Source organism: Vulpes lagopus, chromosome 7, assembly GCF_018345385.1.
Source record: "Vulpes lagopus strain Blue_001 chromosome 7, ASM1834538v1, whole genome shotgun sequence".
NCBI lineage: Eukaryota > Metazoa > Chordata > Mammalia > Carnivora > Canidae > Vulpes > Vulpes lagopus.
Window position 1 is genome coordinate 115,370,664 of NC_054830.1, and position 20,643 is coordinate 115,391,306.

At 34.9% G+C, this 20,643-nt stretch overlaps 1 protein-coding gene across 2 annotated transcripts in view; it reads right to left on the minus strand.

The window, feature by feature from the left end:
* SLC12A2 (solute carrier family 12 member 2) overlaps positions 1-20,643 on the minus strand; it is a 113,040-nt gene that overhangs the window by 65,888 nt on the left and 26,509 nt on the right. For both annotated transcript variants that reach the window (XM_041760796.1, XM_041760795.1), the window contains exons 2-4: positions 19,323-19,442; positions 17,898-17,973; positions 17,519-17,614 (exon numbers count right to left, since the gene is read on the minus strand). In XM_041760796.1, coding sequence (XP_041616730.1) covers positions 17,519-17,614; positions 17,898-17,973; positions 19,323-19,442 — 292 coding nt within the window. The remainder of the gene's footprint in view (positions 1-17,518; positions 17,615-17,897; positions 17,974-19,322; positions 19,443-20,643) is intronic.

Sequence of the window (20,643 nt, forward strand, 5' to 3'; positions counted from 1 at the left end):
AAAAAAGACCTGGAAAGGGTAGAGTACAGTGTGTTTTTAAAAAACAATACAATGTGTTTTTAAAAAACAATAAATTACAACAATAAATTACATATGTACATATGTACATAAATAAGAAAATAAGGTCACCATGAAAGGTTAATTGGAATCATTCAACTACTCATGTGTTTCAACAGTTGACAATATAAACTTGAGAAGGAGGGGCAACTGGGTGGTATAGGCAGTTAGGCCTGACTTCAGCTCTAGTCATGATCTCAGCATCCTGGAATTGAGTCCTGAGCTGTGGGTTCCCTGCTGAGTGGGGACTCTCTGCCCTTTTACCCACTCATGCTTGTGCTCTCTCTCTCAAATAAATAAATAAAATCTTAATAGTAAAAAAAAAAAAAAATAACCTGAGAATGAGAAACATCACCAATAGGACCTATAAAAGCAACTAATTCATTCATGATGTGCTTTCTAGTTTTTATTTCAAATCTATTACCAAGAAGAAAAAATATGTATCTTAAGGTGCTTTAATTTGGTGAAACATAATAGAAAGGGGAAATTCACCTTAGGAATGATGATTATAAGTAGGGAAATTCTGCCATTTCAAAACAATTTTTTTTTAAGATTTCATTTATTCATGAGAGACACAGAGCGAGCAAGCGAGCGAGCGAGGCAGAGACACAGGCAGAGGAAGAAGCAAGCTCCATGCAGGAAGCCCAACGCGGGACTCGATCCCAGGTATCCAGGATCACAACCTGGGCCGAAGGTGGCGCTAAACCACTGAGCCAACCGGCTGCCCAATTCTGCTATTTCAGAATGGCAATTTAAATCTTCTGCAACTTAAATACTTAACCCTTAAAACCTCACACCTAGTTTTGTTAATATTTCAAAGATTTGTATTTTTTCCAAGAAAATAAAGAATGTGTGGGTAATAAAGAATACTCTGAGAGTATCTGCTAATCTCACTACACTTTTACTCCCGATGAAAAGGAAATACTCTCTGCCCTGTTTCTTTCACTTCCACTCCTGCTTTCTACAGGCAACCAGTTTTAAATGTAGTTTTCCTTTATTTATTTATTTATTTTTGTTTTCATCAACATCAAATGATAGTATTAAAGACCTACTACTCAGACAGACTGGTCTGGTAGTTTTACTAATAAGCATAAAGCAGGTATTTATCTTCAATTTATAATTTGTTTTGTTAAAAATTACATTTTACTTAATTCTAGCTAAATACTATTATCATTCCCATTTTATATATGAGAAAGTGAAGGCTTAGAAAAATTAAGTAAATTGAACAGAGTCATACAGGCAGCAGGGGAAGAACTGGGCTTAAACTCAGGGTCTGGCTGAAGTTGTTATCATACAATATGCATGACAAAAATCAGACTTTTTGTTATCACCGAAAATGATGATGAGACAGATAAAGAATTAGGAGTGATTAAAAGGCATCAACAGACAAGAGTAACTACTTTCTTTCAAAAAAATCTACTTGTCAAGCAAACACAGAAGTTAACATTGAAAAAAAAAAAAATTCCTCATGGGGGAATGGCCATAAACTACCCCAAATCCTGAGTACAGAAGACATAAATGAGTCAGATACGAGAGTACTAAGTACTGATACTTACATTCCACTTTTATTACATATTGATTTAGGGATATATTTCCCTATAGCTCTTCCTAAATTTCACATCAATAACCAAAACCGTGACTAGGTTAACCAAGAGCCTAAGATTAAACATGGATTATTGACAATAAAATAAGTGTCACTAAATTTCAAAAATATGAAATCATACAGTGGATATTACTGACCACAATAGAATTAAATTAAATGTATGGAAGATCCCTAATATCAGAGAAACAAAGTAATAAATAACAGAAGCCACTGATACATAAAACAATGAAGGAAAATTAACAAAGCCAAAAGTTGTTTACAAAAACATTAATAAAACTGGTAGACAATGAGACAAGACAGAAAATATAAAGTAACAAATCACTAATTAAAAAAGGGACATATAATTATAAATCCTACAGTCATTAAGAAGTTGAAAGGTAAGATAGTAATTTTATTGCAATGAATATGCAACTCAGATGAAATGGATGCCCAAACTGTGGTAAGAACAGGAAATTAATAATATAATCCTATAGCTAGTGATTAAGATTTATAATAAAAAACTCCACACAAAAATACAAATACAAATACACATTTAAAATAAACTACAAGCATAGTTTCACTGATAAGGAGGAGAAAAGATCAATTTTACACAGATTCTTCCAGAAAACACAGGAAATGAAGGTCAACATCACTTTTATGAGCATAATCGTGATACCAAAATCCGACAAAAGTATAGAAACAAAGATTTCCAATGAATATTCCTCATGATCCTAGACTCAAAAATCCTTAACAAATGTAGACAAATAAAATGTAGCAGAAAACATAACATCTAAGCAAACAGTTTATCCCACAAATGCCAGGTTGTTTTAGAATTCAGAAAACCCTATAATTTGTGACAGCAACAGAATAAGGGAGGAAAACCATAAAACCATTTCAGAAGATGTGGGAAAAGCATGGCAAAATTCAATATCCATTCAGGATAAATATTTTAAACAATTCAGAACGACAACTTCCTCAATTTGATAAGTGACATCTTCAAAAACCCTGCAGTTAACAATCCTGTTAGTTGTGATATATTGAACTCATTCTACCTAAGACTGAAAACAAGGCAAGGTGTTTATTCTTACCATTTCTATTCACCACTGTACTGGTAATTCAAACTAATTTGAAATGTTTTAAACAAACGAAAAAAAGAGAAAGAAAAAAAAAAACCTAGAAAACCCAAAAGTCTCCACCCCAAGATTGCTAGAACTCATATAGCAATTTGGTGGCGTGGCAGGATACAAAATCACTGCCCAGAAATCAGTGGCATTTGTATACACTAACAATGAGACTGAAGAAAGAGAAATTAAGGAGTCAATCCCTTTTACAATTGCACCCAAAAGCATAAGATACCTAGGAATAAACCTAACCAAAGAGGTAAAGGATCTATACTCTAAAAACTATTGAACACTTCTGAAAGAAATTGAGGAAGACACAAAAAGATGGAAAAATATTCCATGCTCATGGATTGGCAGAATTAATATTGTGAAAATGTCAATGCTACCCAGGGCAATTTACATGTTTAATGCAATCTCGATCAAAATACCATGGACTTTCTTCAGAGAGAACAAATTATTTTAAGATTTGTGTGGAATCAGAAAAGACCCCGAATAGCCAGGGGAATTTTAAAAAAGAAAACCATATCTGGGGGCATCACAATGCCAGATTTCAGGTTGTACTACAAAGCTGTGGTCATCAAGACAGTGTGGTACTGGCACAAAAACAGACACATAGATCAATGGAACAGAACAGAGAACCCAGAAGTGGACCCTGAACTTTATGGTCAACTAATATTCGATAAAGAAGGAAAGACTATCCACTGGAAGAAAGACAGTCTCTTCAATAAATGTTGCTGGGAAAATTGGACATCCACATGCAGAAGAATGAAACTAGACCATTCTCTTTCACCATACACAAAGATAAACTCAAAATGGATGAAAGATCTAAATGTGAGACAAGATTCCATCAAAATCATAGAAGAGAACACAGGCAACACCCTCTTTGAACTCGGCCACAGTAACTTCTTGCAAGATACATCCACGAAGGCAAAAGAAACAAAAGCAAAAATGAACTATTGGGACTTCATCAAGATAAGAAGCTTTTGCACAGCAAAGGATACAGTCAACAAAACTAAAAGACAACCTACAGAATGGGAGAAGATATTTGCAAATGACGTATCAGATAAAGGGCTAGTTTCCAAGATCTATAAAGAACTTATTAAACTCAACAGCAAAGAAACAAACAATCCAATCATGAAATGGGCAAAAGACATGAACAGAAATCTCACAGAGGAAGACACAGTCATGGCCAACATGCACATGAGAAAATGCTCTGCATCACTTGCCATCAGGGAAATACAAATTGAAACCACAATGAGATACCACCTCACATCAGTGAGAATGGGGAAAATTAACAAAGCAGGAAACCACAAACGTTGGAGAGGCTGCGGAGAAAAGGGAACCCTCTTGCACTGTTGGTGGGAATGTGAACTGGTGCAGCCACTCTGGAAAACTGTGTGGAGGTTCCTCAAAGAGTTAAAAATAGACCTGCCCTACGACCCAGCAATTGCACTGTTGGGGATTTACCCCAAAGATACAGATGCAATGAAACGCCGGGACACCTGCACCCCGATGTTTCTAGCAGCAATGTCCACAATAGCCAAACTGTGGAAGGAGCCTCGGTGTCCATCAAAAGATGAATGGATAAAGAAGATGTGGTTTATGTATACAATGGAATATTACTCAGCCACTAGAAATGACAAATACCCACCATTTGCTCCAACGTGGATGGAACTGGAGGGTATTATGCTGAGTGAAGTAAGTCAATCGGAGAAGGACAAACATTATATGCTTTCATTCATTTGGGGAATATAAATACTAGTGAAAGGGAATGTAAGGGAAGGGAGAAGAAATGTGTGGGAAATATCAGAAAGGGAGACAGAACATAAAGACTCCTAACTCTGGGAAACGAACTAGGGGTGGTGGAAGGGGAGGAGGGCGGGGGGTGGGAGTGAATGGGTGATGGGCACTGGGGGGGGGGGGCACTTGACAGGATGAGCACTGGGTGTTATTCTGTATGTTGGTAAATTGAACACCAATAAAAAATAAATTTATTAAAAAAAATCCTAAAAATTGGCAAGTAAAAGTATAAGCCATGTGTATTCACAGATGACATGTCTGTTTGTATTAATCAAGATCAGACAGTAATGGTGTCAAAATACAAAAGTCTATTTTACTTCTCTAAACAAGAAACAAAAACATGGAAAATAAAGTTTACAAATACCATTTATTGCCAAAGAACACGAAACACTTAAGGATAAATTTAATAAAATACGCAAAACACCTATACTAAAAAATAAAAAAAACACTCCTGTAAGAAACAAAAGATCTAAATAAATGGAGAGATATACCATTTTCATAAACTGGAAGATTCTATATTGTTAACATTACCATCCTTCCCAAAAAAAAAATGAATTACCAAACTCCATCAAGATTTTATGGTTTTTTTGTTCTGTTTAGTAGAAATTGGTATGCCCAATTCAAAAATTTAGGTAGAAATGCAAAGGACCCAAAAGAGCCAAAACAATGTTGAAAAAGAACAAAGTTGGAAGACTTAGAAAGTATAGAATTAAACAATCAATAGTAATTGGCATAATGGGAGAAACAAACTTATCGATGGAACAATATATAGTCCAGACAATAAACAGATAATTGATTTTTCAACAAGGGCATCAAAGTTAATTCAAAAGAGAAAAGCTAGCTGTTTGAACAAATGGTAATAGACCAAGTGGATATCTAAGAAGGGAGAAAGGGAGAGGAGAGAACCACAACCTTTGTCTCACTAATAAACAAAAGTTAATTTGAGACCATTGACAGTCAAAAACCTAAGCTAAAACTATAAAGATTCCAAACAAAAACAGAAAAGAATATCTTAATGATCTTGGGTTAAACGAAAAATTTCAGGCCAGTATAATAAAAGGAATCCCAAGAATCTGGATTTCATCAAAATGGCAAACTTTGACACTCTGAAAGACAGGATTAGGAAAATTATAAAAATGATGAGTCAAGTCAAAAACTGGGGAAAGAAACACACACTACTTATGTTAGACAATCAACTATATTCAGAATGTACAAAAAATCTAGTACAAATAAATAAAAAATAATACAATTTAAAAATTGGCAAAAGATTTCAATATATTACAAAAGAAGATATACAAGTGGTCATAAGCACACAAAAAGATGCTTACCATAATTAATCATCCACAAGAAGAGCTATAATTAAAAATATATAACAAGGACAAAGTGGGAGTCTCATATATTGTTGATGGTAGTATAAAATGGTACAATCACTATGGAAAACCATTTGGCAATTCTTATAAATAAGACACACAAGTACCACACAAATCAACAAATCCACTTATAGGTAATCTCCCAACATGAGTAAAAACAAATACAACCACTAAGACTTGTACAAGACTGCTCCTATTAGCTTATTCATACTAGCATAACACTAAAATAAATGTCCAGCAATAGGTACTAATTTTATTACTATAAGTGTACAGTCATAAAATAGAGTAATATAGATTAATACTTCACTACAAAAAACTACTAACATAGAGCAACATGAATGAATCCCAAAAACACCATATTGTGGTGAGACACACACAAAAAAGAGTACCTTCGACAGAATATAATTCCATCTTGCACTAGAGGAGAGGGAATGATTATAAAGGAACGTTCTTGTATGATGAAAATAGTGTGTATTTTGTTTGAGCTAGGTTTATATACTTATTCAAACTCATAGAGCTGGGATCCCTGGGTGGCGCAGCGGTTTAGTGCCTGCCTTTGGCCCAGGGCGTGATCCTGGAGTCCTGGGATCGAGTCCCACATCAGGCTCCCTGCATGGAGCCTGCTTCTCCCTCTGCCTGTGTCTCTGCCTCTCTCTCTGTGTGTCTCTCATGAATAAATAAATAAAATCTTAAAAAAAAAAACTTATAGAGCTATAAACTTAAAATATATGCATTTCACTACATGTGAATTTTACTTCAATAATATTGATCTAGTCAACTATAAATCTACTGTCAACAACTAGCATTTTAGGGATGTTTGGGTGGCTCAGCAGTTGAGCATCTGCCTTTGACCCAGGGCATGATCCTGGAGTCTTGGATCAAGTCCCATGTGGGGCTCCCTGCATGGAGCCTGTTTTTCTCTCTGCCTATGTCTCTGCCTCTCTTTGTGTCTCTCATGAATAAATAAATAAATTAAAAATCTTAAAAAAAAATAGCATTTTAAAACTTAAAAACTACCCTAGTCAAAATGATATATAGCAAAAAAAAATCTTCATGCTTTAGACTTCAAGAGAAGATTAAATGGGTCCTAAGCAAGTTCATCAGCTCACTGCTTATATAATGAAAGGAGTCAAGTCACTTTTAAGTTGGACTATGTGTTAAACTGGTTTTCCTTTGTTTTTTTTTGAGAAATTTTTCTTAAAAGGCAATTAAATCGGGGAGTCTAGGAGATCAATCCACTAAGCATCTGACTTTTTTTTTAGATTTATTTATTTAAAGATTTTTTTAAAAAAATATTTATTTATTTATTATTTATGATAGACATAGAGAGAGAGAGGCAGAGACACAGGAGGAGGGAGAAGCAGGTTCCATGCAGGGAGCCCAAAGTGGGACTCGATCCTGACACTCCAGGATCACGCCCTGGGATGAAGGCAGGCGCCAAACTGCTGAGCCACCCAGGGATCCCCCAAGCATCTGACTCATTTTGGCTGAGGTCACAATCTCAGGGTCATGAGATGGGAGCCCTGCAGTGGGCTCCATGCTCAGCAGGTAGTCTACTGGTGAGTCTCTCTCTCAAATAAATCTTTTTTTAAAAAGGCAATGAAATCCAACATTTTCTCTCTCTCTCTCTCTCTCTCTCTCTCTATATATATATATATATATATATATATTTTTTTTTTTTGTAAAAACAAAGAACCCAACCCAAGTTGGGGATTAGTATGGAACATATGCAAAATGAACAGAGTTGTGACCAGATTCATCATCACCACCTAGCACACTCCCTCTCCATTTACTTCTGTGATTCTTAGGTTGTAACCTCACAGGATCCTAGCACAATAAGGCAAGTCAATGGTCATCAGGCTTGACTCTTCGTTTTACATGAGGACACAGAGATTTGGATAAATTGTGACTTTATGTAACAGGTGACCACGAAAAGACCATGTGATGTGTTGATTAGTCTTACAAGTAAAATCAACACTAAAATGACTGTTTTAACTATTCTTACTGTTCTAAGAATTAACCTGAAACTCCTGGGAAAAATAAAGTTTTATTACAATTCTATTTTAAATTTGAGCAAAATACTAAAAATCGTTTCCTTGCCTATTACCTAAATTACAGAACTTCATGAATGGTGGAAGGGTAACAAAGGTTTTTTGCTAAGTAGACATTTTATTAAAAAAATCAACCATATCCTGTTTCTTAATCAGGAGTCAGTAGATTTGACAGCTCACTTTCTAGTGAGTTCTGTCTTGCCAATTTTTGTTTTCAAGCATTAATCAATGATCACCTAGTTTTTTCTAATAAGAATAAAATGAAAAACCCATAATTAACCAGTGCGAATGTGCATGGTCAGGAGCAATTTTTGATTAGAGCTCCATTTACTAATCAATTTTTGTAGAAAGTAGGATTATCAGATACAGCTATTAAGAATATTCAGAACAAATGAACTGAACTCAAATTAAATGGGACTTTCAAAATAAAATACACAAAAACCCACACACAGCTAGGCAGGAAGGGAGGAGCAGTACTTACTATCCTTTTGAACGTGCACTCTGGATGCCACATTACCAATTATGCCACAAAAGAGACATTTCTTAAACCACACACAGCTCTTAAAAGTTCTCTTCACAAGGAAAATAACATGTTTTTTTTTCTTTTTCCCTTATATCTACATGATATGATGGATGTTATCTAAACTTATTATGGCAACTTATTTACAATATATGTAAGTATAATCATTCTGCTGTAACATCTCAAACTTACTCAGTGCTGTATTTTAATTATATCTCAATAAAACTCTAAGAAAAAAAAATACACATGGTTCAATTACCAGTCAATACATAGCTCTTTTTATCTGCTAACATGGAATAAATGTTGCATATTAATGTGAAAAAAGTTTTGATATTTAGAAATACCAACAAACCTGTCCAAGTCCAGGTTAATTTCCTCTGAACTATTTCACCTTCTTTTATTTTTATTTTTATTTTTTTAAATTTTTTATTTATTTATGATAGTCACAGAGAGAGAGAGAGAGAGGCAGAGACACAGGCGGAGGGAGAAGCAGGCTCCATGCACCGGGAGCCTGATGTGGGATTCGATCCCGGGTCTCCAGGATCGCGCCCTGGGCCAAAGGCAGGCGCCAAACCGCTGCGCCACCCAGGGATCCCAACCTTCTTTTATTATAACTATTGCTCATCCTTGATAAAAACTGCACAAGAAATCTTATTGTCCAATATGATCTTGAAAAATCACAGTCAACATGTGATCCAGGTATGGGTAAGTAATTCTGAACAAAATCAAAGTCTGACACACATTTTCTACCAAAATGAACTTCCTTCAAAGAGTAGCTTGAAAGTAATTCAATTTAGAACACAAATGGATCCAACTATAAGGTAGGAAAACACATAAAATGAAATTTAAAGGGTAATGGACTCCAGTTAAAATAAAAGTTAATTTGGGATGCTTGGGTGGCTGTCAGTTAAGTGTCTGCCATCAGCTCAGGTCTTGATCACGGGGTCCTGGGATTGACTCCCACGTGGGAAGCTTGCTTCTCCTACTCCCTCTCCCTCTGACTCTCCCTTCTGCTGGTCCTCTCTCAAATAAATAAATAAAATCTTTAAAAATAAAAATTTAACAAGGGGACCACCAGAGTGTCCAGTGTAGGGTCAACTAATATTTTTCCAGCTTTACTGAGATATAACTGACATATGATATTCAGATACACAATGCAACATGCACCTGTACATGTTGCAAAATGTTTACCAAAATAAGGTTAATATATCCTTCACCACACAGAATTTCCATTTTTGTTGTTTTATGATAAGAACATTTCAGATCTACTCCCAGGAATTTTCAAGTATACAATACTCATGATGTCTGCATGCTGTATATTAGATCCCCATAACTACTTCTTATAAATGAAAGTCTCGTCAACATCTCATCATTTCCCTTACCTATCAACCCCGGGTAACAACCTTTCTACACTCTGTTTCTAGCAGTCTGGCTTTTTTAGATTCCACATATATGTAAGATTATATAGCATTTGCCTTTCTCTAACTTATTCCACTTAGTATAGCGCCCTCAGGTCCATCTATGTTGTTGCGAATGGTAACACATCCTTTTAATGGCTAAATATTTGTGTGTGTGATTTTTTTTTTATTCATCCATCAGTGAACACTTAAGTTGTTTCCATGTCTTAGCTATATGAGTAATGCAATGAACACAAACATTGCACAAAGAAGTGCAAACATCTCTAACAAATAGTGATTTCATTTCCTCTGCATAAATACCAAGGAAGTGGGACTATTGGATCATATGGTAGTTCTGTTTTTTGAAGAACCTCCATATTGTCTGCCAGGGTGGCTGTACCAATTTGCATCCCCAATAGTGCACAAGTGTCCCCTTTTCTCACATTCTCACTGGCATTTATTATCTCTTGCCTTTTTGATGATAACCTTTCTAACAGGTACAAGGTGGCAACTCATTGTGGCTCTGATTTGCATTTCCATGATGATTAGTGATGTTGACCACCTTTTCATGAACTTGTCTTCTTTAGAGAAATGTCCATACAGGTCTTTTGTACATTTTTTAATCAGATTATTTGGTTTGTTGCTATTGAGGTGTAATTCCTTCTCTATTTTGGGTATTAACCCCTCATCAGATATATGATTTGCAATTATTTTCTGCCATTCTGTAGATTGTCTTTTCCTTCTGCTCACGGTTTCTTGGGCAGTGCAGAAGCACTGTAGTTTGATACAGTCCCATTTGCTGATTTTTGCTTTCATTCTTCTGCTTTTGGTGTTCTATCCAAAAAAATCACTAGTGAGGCCAAAGTATAGGGCTTCACTCCTATAATTTGTTCTAGGAATTTCATGGGTTTAGGTCTTAGATTTAAGTCCTTAATCCACTTGGAGTTAATTTCTTATGAGTGGTCTACGACAGGAGTCTAATTCCTTTTGTACGTGAATATCCAGTTTCCCACTGAAGAGATTATCCTTTTCACATTGAGTATTCTTGAGCTCCCTTGTCAAATACTAGATTAGTGTATAGACCTAAGTTTATTTCTGGGTTCTTGATTCTATTCCACAGGTCTATGCACCTTTAATGCGACCACCATACTTTTGATTACTATAGCTTTGAAACATGGTTTGAAATCAGGAACTATGATGCCTCCAGCTTTGTTCCTTCTCAAGACTGCTTGACTATTCAGGGTCTTTTATGGTTCCATGACCATTTTTCCTATTTCTGTGAAAAATGCTCTCAGAATTTTCATAGATATTATGTTGAAGTAATATGGAAGGAACCTAAGTGTCCACCAATTGACAAATAGATAAGGGTGTGTGTGTGTGTGTGTGTGTGTGTGTGTGTGTGTGATGGAATATTACACAGCCATAAAAAAGCATGAGACTGTGTCATTTGAGGCAACATGGATGGACCTAGGCAGTATTATGCTAAGTAAAATAAGGCACAATGAAAAAGACAAAAAAGACTTTGATTCTTCTTAAAGGTGGAATCTGAAAAAAAAAAAAACCCTCAGATGAAAAAGCAAATAAAGAGCAGAGTCAGACCTATAAATACAGATAACAAACTGATGGTTGCCAAAGGGGAGGGGACTTGGACGTTGAACAAAGTGGATGAAGGGGAAAAGAAGATAAAGGATTCCAGTTACTGAAAGACTAAGTCACAGGAATAAAAGGCACAACATAAGGAATATAGCCAATGGTACTATAACAGGGATGTAATGGGACAGATGGTACCTATACACTTACGAACGTAGCATAATATATCAACTTGTCAAATCACAAAGTTGTATCTGAAACTAATGGTAACACTATGGGTCAACTACACTTAAAAAATTCGAAATTTCTAACTAATAAAAAACTTCAAAAAGTTGTTACCCAAAAAACAGAGGAAAATGAAAAGTTTGTGACCAGACATCCTGTATTTCCCATGGATGAAAAGATCAATATATGTAAAATGAATCATCTATGTATTTTACAGTATCTGTGGAAATTGTGTAAAATAAAGGTTTTGTTGGTGTATCAAGGAAGAAACAAATCAAAAGGTGAAAATAACAAAAATATAACATTATCAATGAGAAAATAAACTAACAATTGCTACTCAGAGTTCCTATAATATGATTAGAAAATACACCAGAGTTCTTACAGCAGTAAACTACCTACTTCTATACACTCATTGAATAGTTTATCCAAAGCTACCTTATGTAAAATTCCAAGGAACCATTTTCTATAACCATACAACAGAGTTTTAAGAGATCCAAATGGATCCTATATCCATCTTGTTTATCGTTCTAGGAAATACATTCTAATACCCTGTTTACCAATATATAATAGTTTGTTTGCCTCTTAATATTGGGCAAATTTCCTCTATTCTGTTGCCATCATTAGGTCAAGTAGAGAAAAAAATGTGTCAAGCAACATGAAATCTTCAAACTAGGACTAGGTGCTGTATTATCACTGTGACTGGTCACTTGAATTAGTTAATCTTGAAGAATCAGGGTATATAGCCCTAATTTTGAGGCAGACAGTTTCGGAACCAAGTTAAAGTATTTTTAATCATTAAAGACTGGCAAAATTGAAATGCCACCAAATGAGTCGAAGAGAAAACTATTTACAAGTATTTACAATTGCTTGCCAGATTCACATTTGGACTACTTGTGGCTTATAAGTAGTGTTTTTTTGTTTTTGTTTTTTTAACTAAACCGAAAACACAGTATTATGCGTAAGTCTAATAAAACTTCAAAATATAGCTGTTACAGAACTGCTTATTACAGCTTTTTCAGACATTTTACTGATATAGAAAGTTGTAATTTGAAATAAATTAGCAATAAAAGGGAAGAACTATGGAGTTTAATTCTAAGTTACAACTCCTTGTTTGGTGATGACAGGAAGAACAGTTATATAATGGACTAAAAAAAAAATCTGACAAATGATAATCTGATTTTACCAATACAGAAAGCACTTTGTCACTTACAATCCATGCAAAAAATGTTAGTATTACTTTCAATGTTTAATTTTACCTATATAGAGAAATGAGGAGGTGTTCAATTATTTCAGAGAAATGAAAAAGATAGGAGTATATAAACACAAATCTGACATACTACAGACTCTTAAAAAAGATTCACCAGTAAAATCTGCATGAAATTTAAATTTGTTGAAAAAACAAGTATAATTGTTTCATTTTTGTTCTCCTCATCCATACAAATTATACCTCTGATTAACAACAATGTTGCATGAAATGCCATAGGTAATCTATGGCAAAACTACATTATCATTCCTAGCAGTTAAGTTTCATGTATCACGCCTCACAGTTAGATTTCAAAAAATAATTGCCACTATTATCTGAACAGGGCTCCAAGAAAATAGGATCTTGTCTTTCATTGTTACAAACCCAGTGCCTGTCACAAAGAGCTCAACAATTATCTGCCAATGACTGAAATATAAGATAAAATTTCATTTCCATTATGGAATAGGCAGGTTTATATTAATTTTACATTTTCAGAACAGCCTGATTTTGATGTAACCTGGATTTTTATTTGAAAGTATACTGAACCTAATGCTCAGCATATATAATAAAACATGATTCAAAAACACAGTATTTACTATTTTATAAATGAGTCCATATTCATAAGACTCATTTATGAAAGAGGATGGAAGAACTCTGATCTGTGACATCTAGAAAATGCAAATCTAAGTAGAAGTGGCTGCTGGCCAGCACTCTCTTCGAGAACCTGCTGCATGTGGCCCACACGTAAAATGCAGCTCTCATATAAGGTTTTGCAAAATAGTTAAGAGCTCTGGGCTCCTTGCAGGCTACAATCATCTGTAGAATGTATCTGTCTGTTAGGCCAGGGACTGTGGCAGAGAAGAGGTGAAGAGGTACCTGCCCAAGTTACTTGGTACTGCTATTCTTATTCTGCACAAGCAGAGAACTGAGGACAAGATTCTCTATTTTAGCACCCTCAAATCCTTCCTAAAAACTAATCAAGCCTGAAACTACCCATCTTTTATCTTCTAAGTTTTGATTTTTTTAGAAATTTTGAACATTGCCATATTATTTTTATCCTAGACTTCATAATTGGACATTATTATATTTGTTTACAAACTAGCAGTCACTTCATATTTTAAAAAATGACTATACTTTTCTAGATTGCTGTTTAATTTCTAAAATGTACTGTTAAAGTCAATGTTATGATTACTTGGTAAAAAGCACACAGTGCTAAGAAAAGTATGTATTTCACATACTGCCAAAGAACTAAAAACATACCCTATAAACTGAGAATAAAATATTATTCAATATTAATAAAATATAAATAAATGTTATGATTAAAAATCAACATCAACAGTTGAACACAACCTCAAAACAGTCTTTATATTAATAAGATAGCTAGGCAAGTTCAAAAGGAGCTCTATAAATTGAAATTACTATACAGACCAACCACAACTTTTAGGTACAATATTTATTAATTCTGTTAATAATCAACCTCCAGTTCATAGAAAATTGAGATGGGTCTCCAGACCTCACTATTCTCATGTTATCCCTCCATTTCTCCAATCTAAGCCTTTGGAACCCTGACCCTGTAGATTTTTCTACCTCTACTCCTCTCTTCATCATGTAACCATTTTAAGAAAACAAGTAAAAATCAAGTCCTCAGTGACTGGGATAGAGGAGATCCAAATCTGACATTCTTGGTCCCATCCCACTTAAAGACAAAAGGAATTTACTGTTACAAATGGCAAATTCACACCTATATGAGTCTCTTCCAGTCTGTTTTAAACCTCAAGTCCCACTCTTCCTCCTCCTTGGAGAATTACATTGAACAAGGAAGGATTCCTGGGGTGCCTGGATGGCATGGTTGGTGAAGCACACAACTCTGGATCTTAGGGCTGTGGGTTTGAGCCTCACATCGGGTATAGAGATAATTTAAGGAAGAAAAAAAAATTCCTTGTTCCATAGAGATTCCTAGTCTGGCATGTGCTGCCAGCATGCTGTAGTGTCACGCATTTTTTAAAATTTCATTTAAATTCAATTTGCTAACATATAGTGTAACACCCAGTGCTCATTTCATCATGTGCCCTCCTTAATGCCCATCACCCAGTTACCCTATCCCCCCACCCATCTCCTCTTCTACAACCCTTTGTTTCCCAGAGTTAGGAGTCTCTCATGGTTTGTCTTCTCTCTAATAATATAGTGTCATTTAATAAGTTCTTTTCTCCTCTGGATATTCTATAAAATGCTTCCTGGAGCTACAGGCATAATATAATTCAGATTTAATTTCTTCGGAAACAATACATCACAGATACTTTTACTGAGCTTACAAAGTTGGAATGTTTTAATTCTCTTTCCTTCTCTTGCTATGTGCAACAGTTATCAAAGAACAAATCTCATCAATTTCTTGGTCACACTGAGTTTAGGTAAAAAAAAACTTTCATCCAGGAAAACTTTATTCAACATGAGATTTCTTTACGTTTATTTATTGATTCTCTTAACAAATTAGTTCCCTAGCATTCTTCAAAGGTAAAAAATAAAGATTTTTTTGTGGTGTTTATGAACTTAAGAAGGATTTTACATTATGTCTTCATTCAAATCACTTAGGAGTAGTAGTATTGCTGTTCAAATTATCCAAACTTAACTCAGCATCAACATCTTCAAGTTGGATCCTGGTCCTTTTTACCTTAAACTAGTAGTCTTTATCCTACCTTCTTTACTTTTCAATGTGAAAAGATGTTTAGGCTCTTCTACACTTCCAGCCCAGATCTGGAACCAATCATTTCTCCAAGGTCCCTTGGCTCCTCTGAATGAATATATACCACGCGAGCACTAGAGGGGCTCACTGCTACTGGGATGATCATGTTATACATAATTTTTGTGTACAGAACTAAGCAACATGCACTTTTGGTATAAAATGTGTAAGTCACACCAATAGTTTCAATTTAAAATCATGACTACAGGGTGCAATATATTCTTGCCAGATTTAGACCTGTATCTACTTTCTCACACGTGGAAAATGCTGTTTTTTCATGACACCAAAATAAATCCCTTTAGGGCTGTCCAAGTCCATAAAGCAGATAAAGAGGTGACAAAAGGGGCTTACTGTCATTGAAAAAATATCTTCAAAAAACTTTCACTGCAGATGTCTGTAAAGGATTAGCCAGGTTTCCAAAGTCACCAACTGACAAATGAAAAATGAATGCCTTCTAGCAAAGGTTCAAAGTACGTGGTCAAAGTCTCTGAAGTAGATGTGTTTAAGAATATATATGAAAACTACCGGTAGTATTGAAAGATGAAATGGCTTTTTTAGTCACAAGGCAGGAAAATCTATGCTTCTCCTAAGTTTGTGTTCACTTGGAGAATAATCCCTGGGGTTCATGCCACCAGCAGCTTCATGTCCCACTGCCCCCATTACAATCTAGACTGGAAAGCCTGAAGATAAGGAGAAATACTTTGATAATTTGCTGGTCTAACATGTCCATTTCTCATTTCACTTCCATTCCCCAACAGTAGCAGAAATAAATGAAGCACAGGGCACCTAGTACATAGACAAAAATTATCTCTTTGTGTTGTCTGATTAACTCTTTGGGGCATATCCACATCTTACACCCCAGTATAGCTCAATCTAGACTCATGTACACATACAACTTCAGTCAACAGTCATGCATGCTCAGCATGGTCATATTGCTACCAGTTTCCCCCAGGACCATAGTGATCTGGATAGTCTGGTATGTAAGAAATATGAAGACAATGAAGAAAAATGAAAGGCTCAATCTAGTTCTCTAAATATCTGAGACAAAACAGGAATTATGTATCTATAATGTCAAACACGGATCTGTTAAACAGGTGAGGCAGATGTTACAGGTAGATGCTCTTCTCAATTGATCTGCAATGACAACTGTACAGGAGCTGGTAAAATCCATTTTCTTTCCTTTCTCTAGGGATCTCCTCACTCCAGCTAAATGATGAATTGATTTAGAAAATGTATTTCTTTTCTTTTTGTTCACAGGGGTTCCAATGCCATTCTCCTGTCTCCTGGGTGCTCTCCCTGGGAGGGTTAAATCTCACAAGACTGATCTTGTGACTCCAATGAAAGAGGCCCCAAGGCACCCAAAAAAGAAAGCTAGAGTTGATAGCATAGACTCAAAGTCCCAGGTAGAACTCACACAAGCTGTCAGATCACAGGAAAAGAACTCTGCCTATGTTTTCATAAAGGAGGAGGAATGAGGTTACACCTATATAATACTGACTATATACAGGATGCATGCTACTGATCCAAGGCCTGTAACCAAGGAGGAGGTAAGGGACAACCCAACTGAGAAGAAACCTAGTCAGAAGTTCCATTCTTGCTACCAAATACAATGAATATACTAAGTAGTTTAAAGCATACATGTTTGTGTATGGGCCAAAATTAAATTCTATTTTCAAATACGCCAGGTTGAAAGCGCTTAGCAGCAACTCTTTCACCTTTATAGGCTTATGTTGCTTTTTTTAAGATAAAAATAATTTAAAATTTAAATCTCAATTTATTTATTAACTGTAATCTGGTGACAATGATATAAAAATACTGAATTTACCTCCACGTACAAATCCATTAGTAGCTATTGCTGAAGTAGACAATCCTGTGATAGTTGTCACAACAGTGGCCATTATAATTACAACAACCGAGAGACCTTTAGGGAAAAAGAAATGAGATGAGAATACTTCTATTTATTTCAACCTGCCTCATCTAGAACTGGTTAGTACACAAAATTTGCATTATATTTAATAATTATCTTATTTTTATCCCATTTTAGAACAAATCAAAATTATGAAAAAAGTAACATTAAGACAATAATCTGATACCAACCAGAAAACAAATTGTTCACAATTTATGAGGTTCACAGCCTAGAAGGGCACACGGCTACTTTCCTTTTTCATTCTCAAATGAAGCAAGCAGTATGTAACTTCACTTACCTATTCCAGCTTGACCCACAATCCATGACAATCTAATGAAGAGCATCACACCCCAAATGTTTAACATACAACGTACCTAGATACGAAAAAAGGACAAGTTACAGATGAAGCCAAGTGATGGAACATAATACAACAGTAAATGCAAAACTAGCCAAAAGGAGGACAACATATATTTAAAATACAGAAAGTCATTTTAAATCTCTTATCCTTCTATTTGGAGTAGCTTTTTAAAAGAACTTAGTGAGAGCTAAACTGTGATCTAACTTAAGTATAATACAACATCACAATTATCTGAAGCAGCAAAAGGTACTAACCAAGGTAAAAGAAATATTTTAACACTTCAACCCTAAAAAAGTAGTTCCTGTTCTTATGTATCAATGCAAACTAAGTTAAATTTTTGCTTATTTTCTAATAAAATCCTTATTTTATGATTTCCTTAGAAGATTCAAGTATTACAAATTATCTGTCAAAACAAAATGCTACTTGTTCACACATCTTTTTTTTTTTTTAAGTTTATTTATTTATTTATTTAAGTACCCTCAATCCACTGTGGGGCTCAAACTCAAAACCCTGAGATCGAGTTGCACAGTCCTTTGACTGAGCCAGCCAGGTACTCCTCACCCATCCTTTAAAGCTTTTAACTATTTGAGAGAGTTTCCCCAATTTATTTTTACTCTTGTGTATTATGCTTATACATAGAACACAGTCTTCTAGAATACTAAATTCTAAAAACAAGCAAACAATAGTACCTGGAGCTTCACATTTACCCTATTGATTAAGTAATGTAATTACTATTGGAATTGGGATTTTCCCTCTGCCTCTCCTCTAAATGTCAACATGACTAATTAAGTGCTCCAAAGTTCCAATGGGAGGCCATTTAGTCTACCAGTCTACTCCAGTCAGTTCCTTAGTGACTATTCCAACACAGAAAAACAGAACTAAATCTGAAACTTAAATCACCTAAGCCTATTTACTGAAGTAACCTCAACACTTAATAAACCAATTTCTCCTTCATTCTGTTCCTTAACTTTTATACTTTGCTCTAAAAAATTATGGGATAGCAGAAAAGGAGGCAGGAATATATCAGCTTTATTTCCTCATTCAGCTTTCTTGATTCTGATACTTTCATCAATTTAATAGTTTTATATTTAATTTGTGGAAAATGACAATATGTAAGATTTACAAGAGGTAATAAAATATAATTTAGAGGAAATCAAGTATAATGATTCTGTTAATACATATATCCTGTTTCCTTTCCTGAATTTAATATCCATAAGAAAAGGAGGTACAAGTTATTAATTTGATCTTCTACAACACTCAGATAAAAAGAAAAAGAGCTTTCTTAAGAAATGATGAGAACATTAGGAAGATTTTATAATAAATAGAAATTTTGCTACTCTCAAATTAAAATCTATAGGTACATACTAATACACCCTTGATCCAGCCAAACTTCACAACTCCTTTACTTTCCGCAGTATATGTGACCACAGCATCTCTGGTTGGAGTACTTTCTTCCCCATTGGCAAAGCCATCTTCAAAAGGTTCCTGGTTATAAAAGGAAATATGAATTATGCTTAATTATGAAAAGTTTAAAATCACTTGATAAAGACAAATATCACCAAATACATGTTTAGGAAGATACAGATTTCCAAGAATCAAGGATGTCTATATATTTTACCTAAAAAAACAAAGTAAAATAATAAAGTGGAAGAAAATCTTAACTACTAGGTTTTTAAAAATCTTAACTCATATGACAGCAAACCCATTTTAATAATTCCAAATTTTAATTACACTTTGATGGTGTCTGGAGAACACAATAAATAAGTATAGGCTTAGCTAAAAAAGTCAGTCAGTTCAGACCTTGACTCTCCAGCCACAACTTTCTAGTATCTGGTTGGCATCCCTCCCACAAATGAAATTTCAACATTCACAATTTAAAACTCCTCTTTATCACCAATTAACACAGTTTTCCCATCATCCATTACAGCAAGCAGGATACCCACGGATCCCAAGACTGAATCCTAACTGTTGCTTTTACTCTCTCTCTCTGCACTTGGTCAGTCACTTAATGCTCTTCACTGTTCTCTTTGTTATTTTTCTTAGATTCAAACATAAACTGGTTTTATTTAACACTTCATGTCTCATTGTAGTCTTAGTTTTTCTCTTTTTAGCCTTCTCTCTCTCTCTCTCTCTCTCTCTCTGTCTTTCCCTCTACCTTTAGTTCTCTTGTTCACTCCCAATACACCCAGGAAAAATGATAAATTTCCAAACCAGCAAGAGTATGTTAAATAGGTCATGAAGGGCAAAGGGAGGTGTTTGGGCAGAGAAAATGTCGTAGGTCTAGAATCATATCCCTGATGCTATCCCCATAGCTCTTCTTTACCCATATATCAAGAGTAGGGAAGAAAATACAGCTGTGTTTCCAACATCTTTCTTTAAATGAAGAAAAGCCAACTAAACCAATTATCATTTAATCCTGAAAATCATCAAGATTTCCTACCATATTTTTTAAAAACCACTTTCAGTGGTTCATGTCCTCTACTGAATTCCTAATGTAATTTTTTTTATTAGAAATGAGCTATATACCAAATTCTGTGTTACTGGAGAGAAAAGTCTATGTCATAATCCAAACTTCCCTTTTTCCCTTGACTAGTATCTGTTAGCCAAATAAACTCATTTAAGTCCATTTAATGTATTAATGCTATATGCATTTTCAAAGCACCATCAACCTGTATCCGCTCTTAGA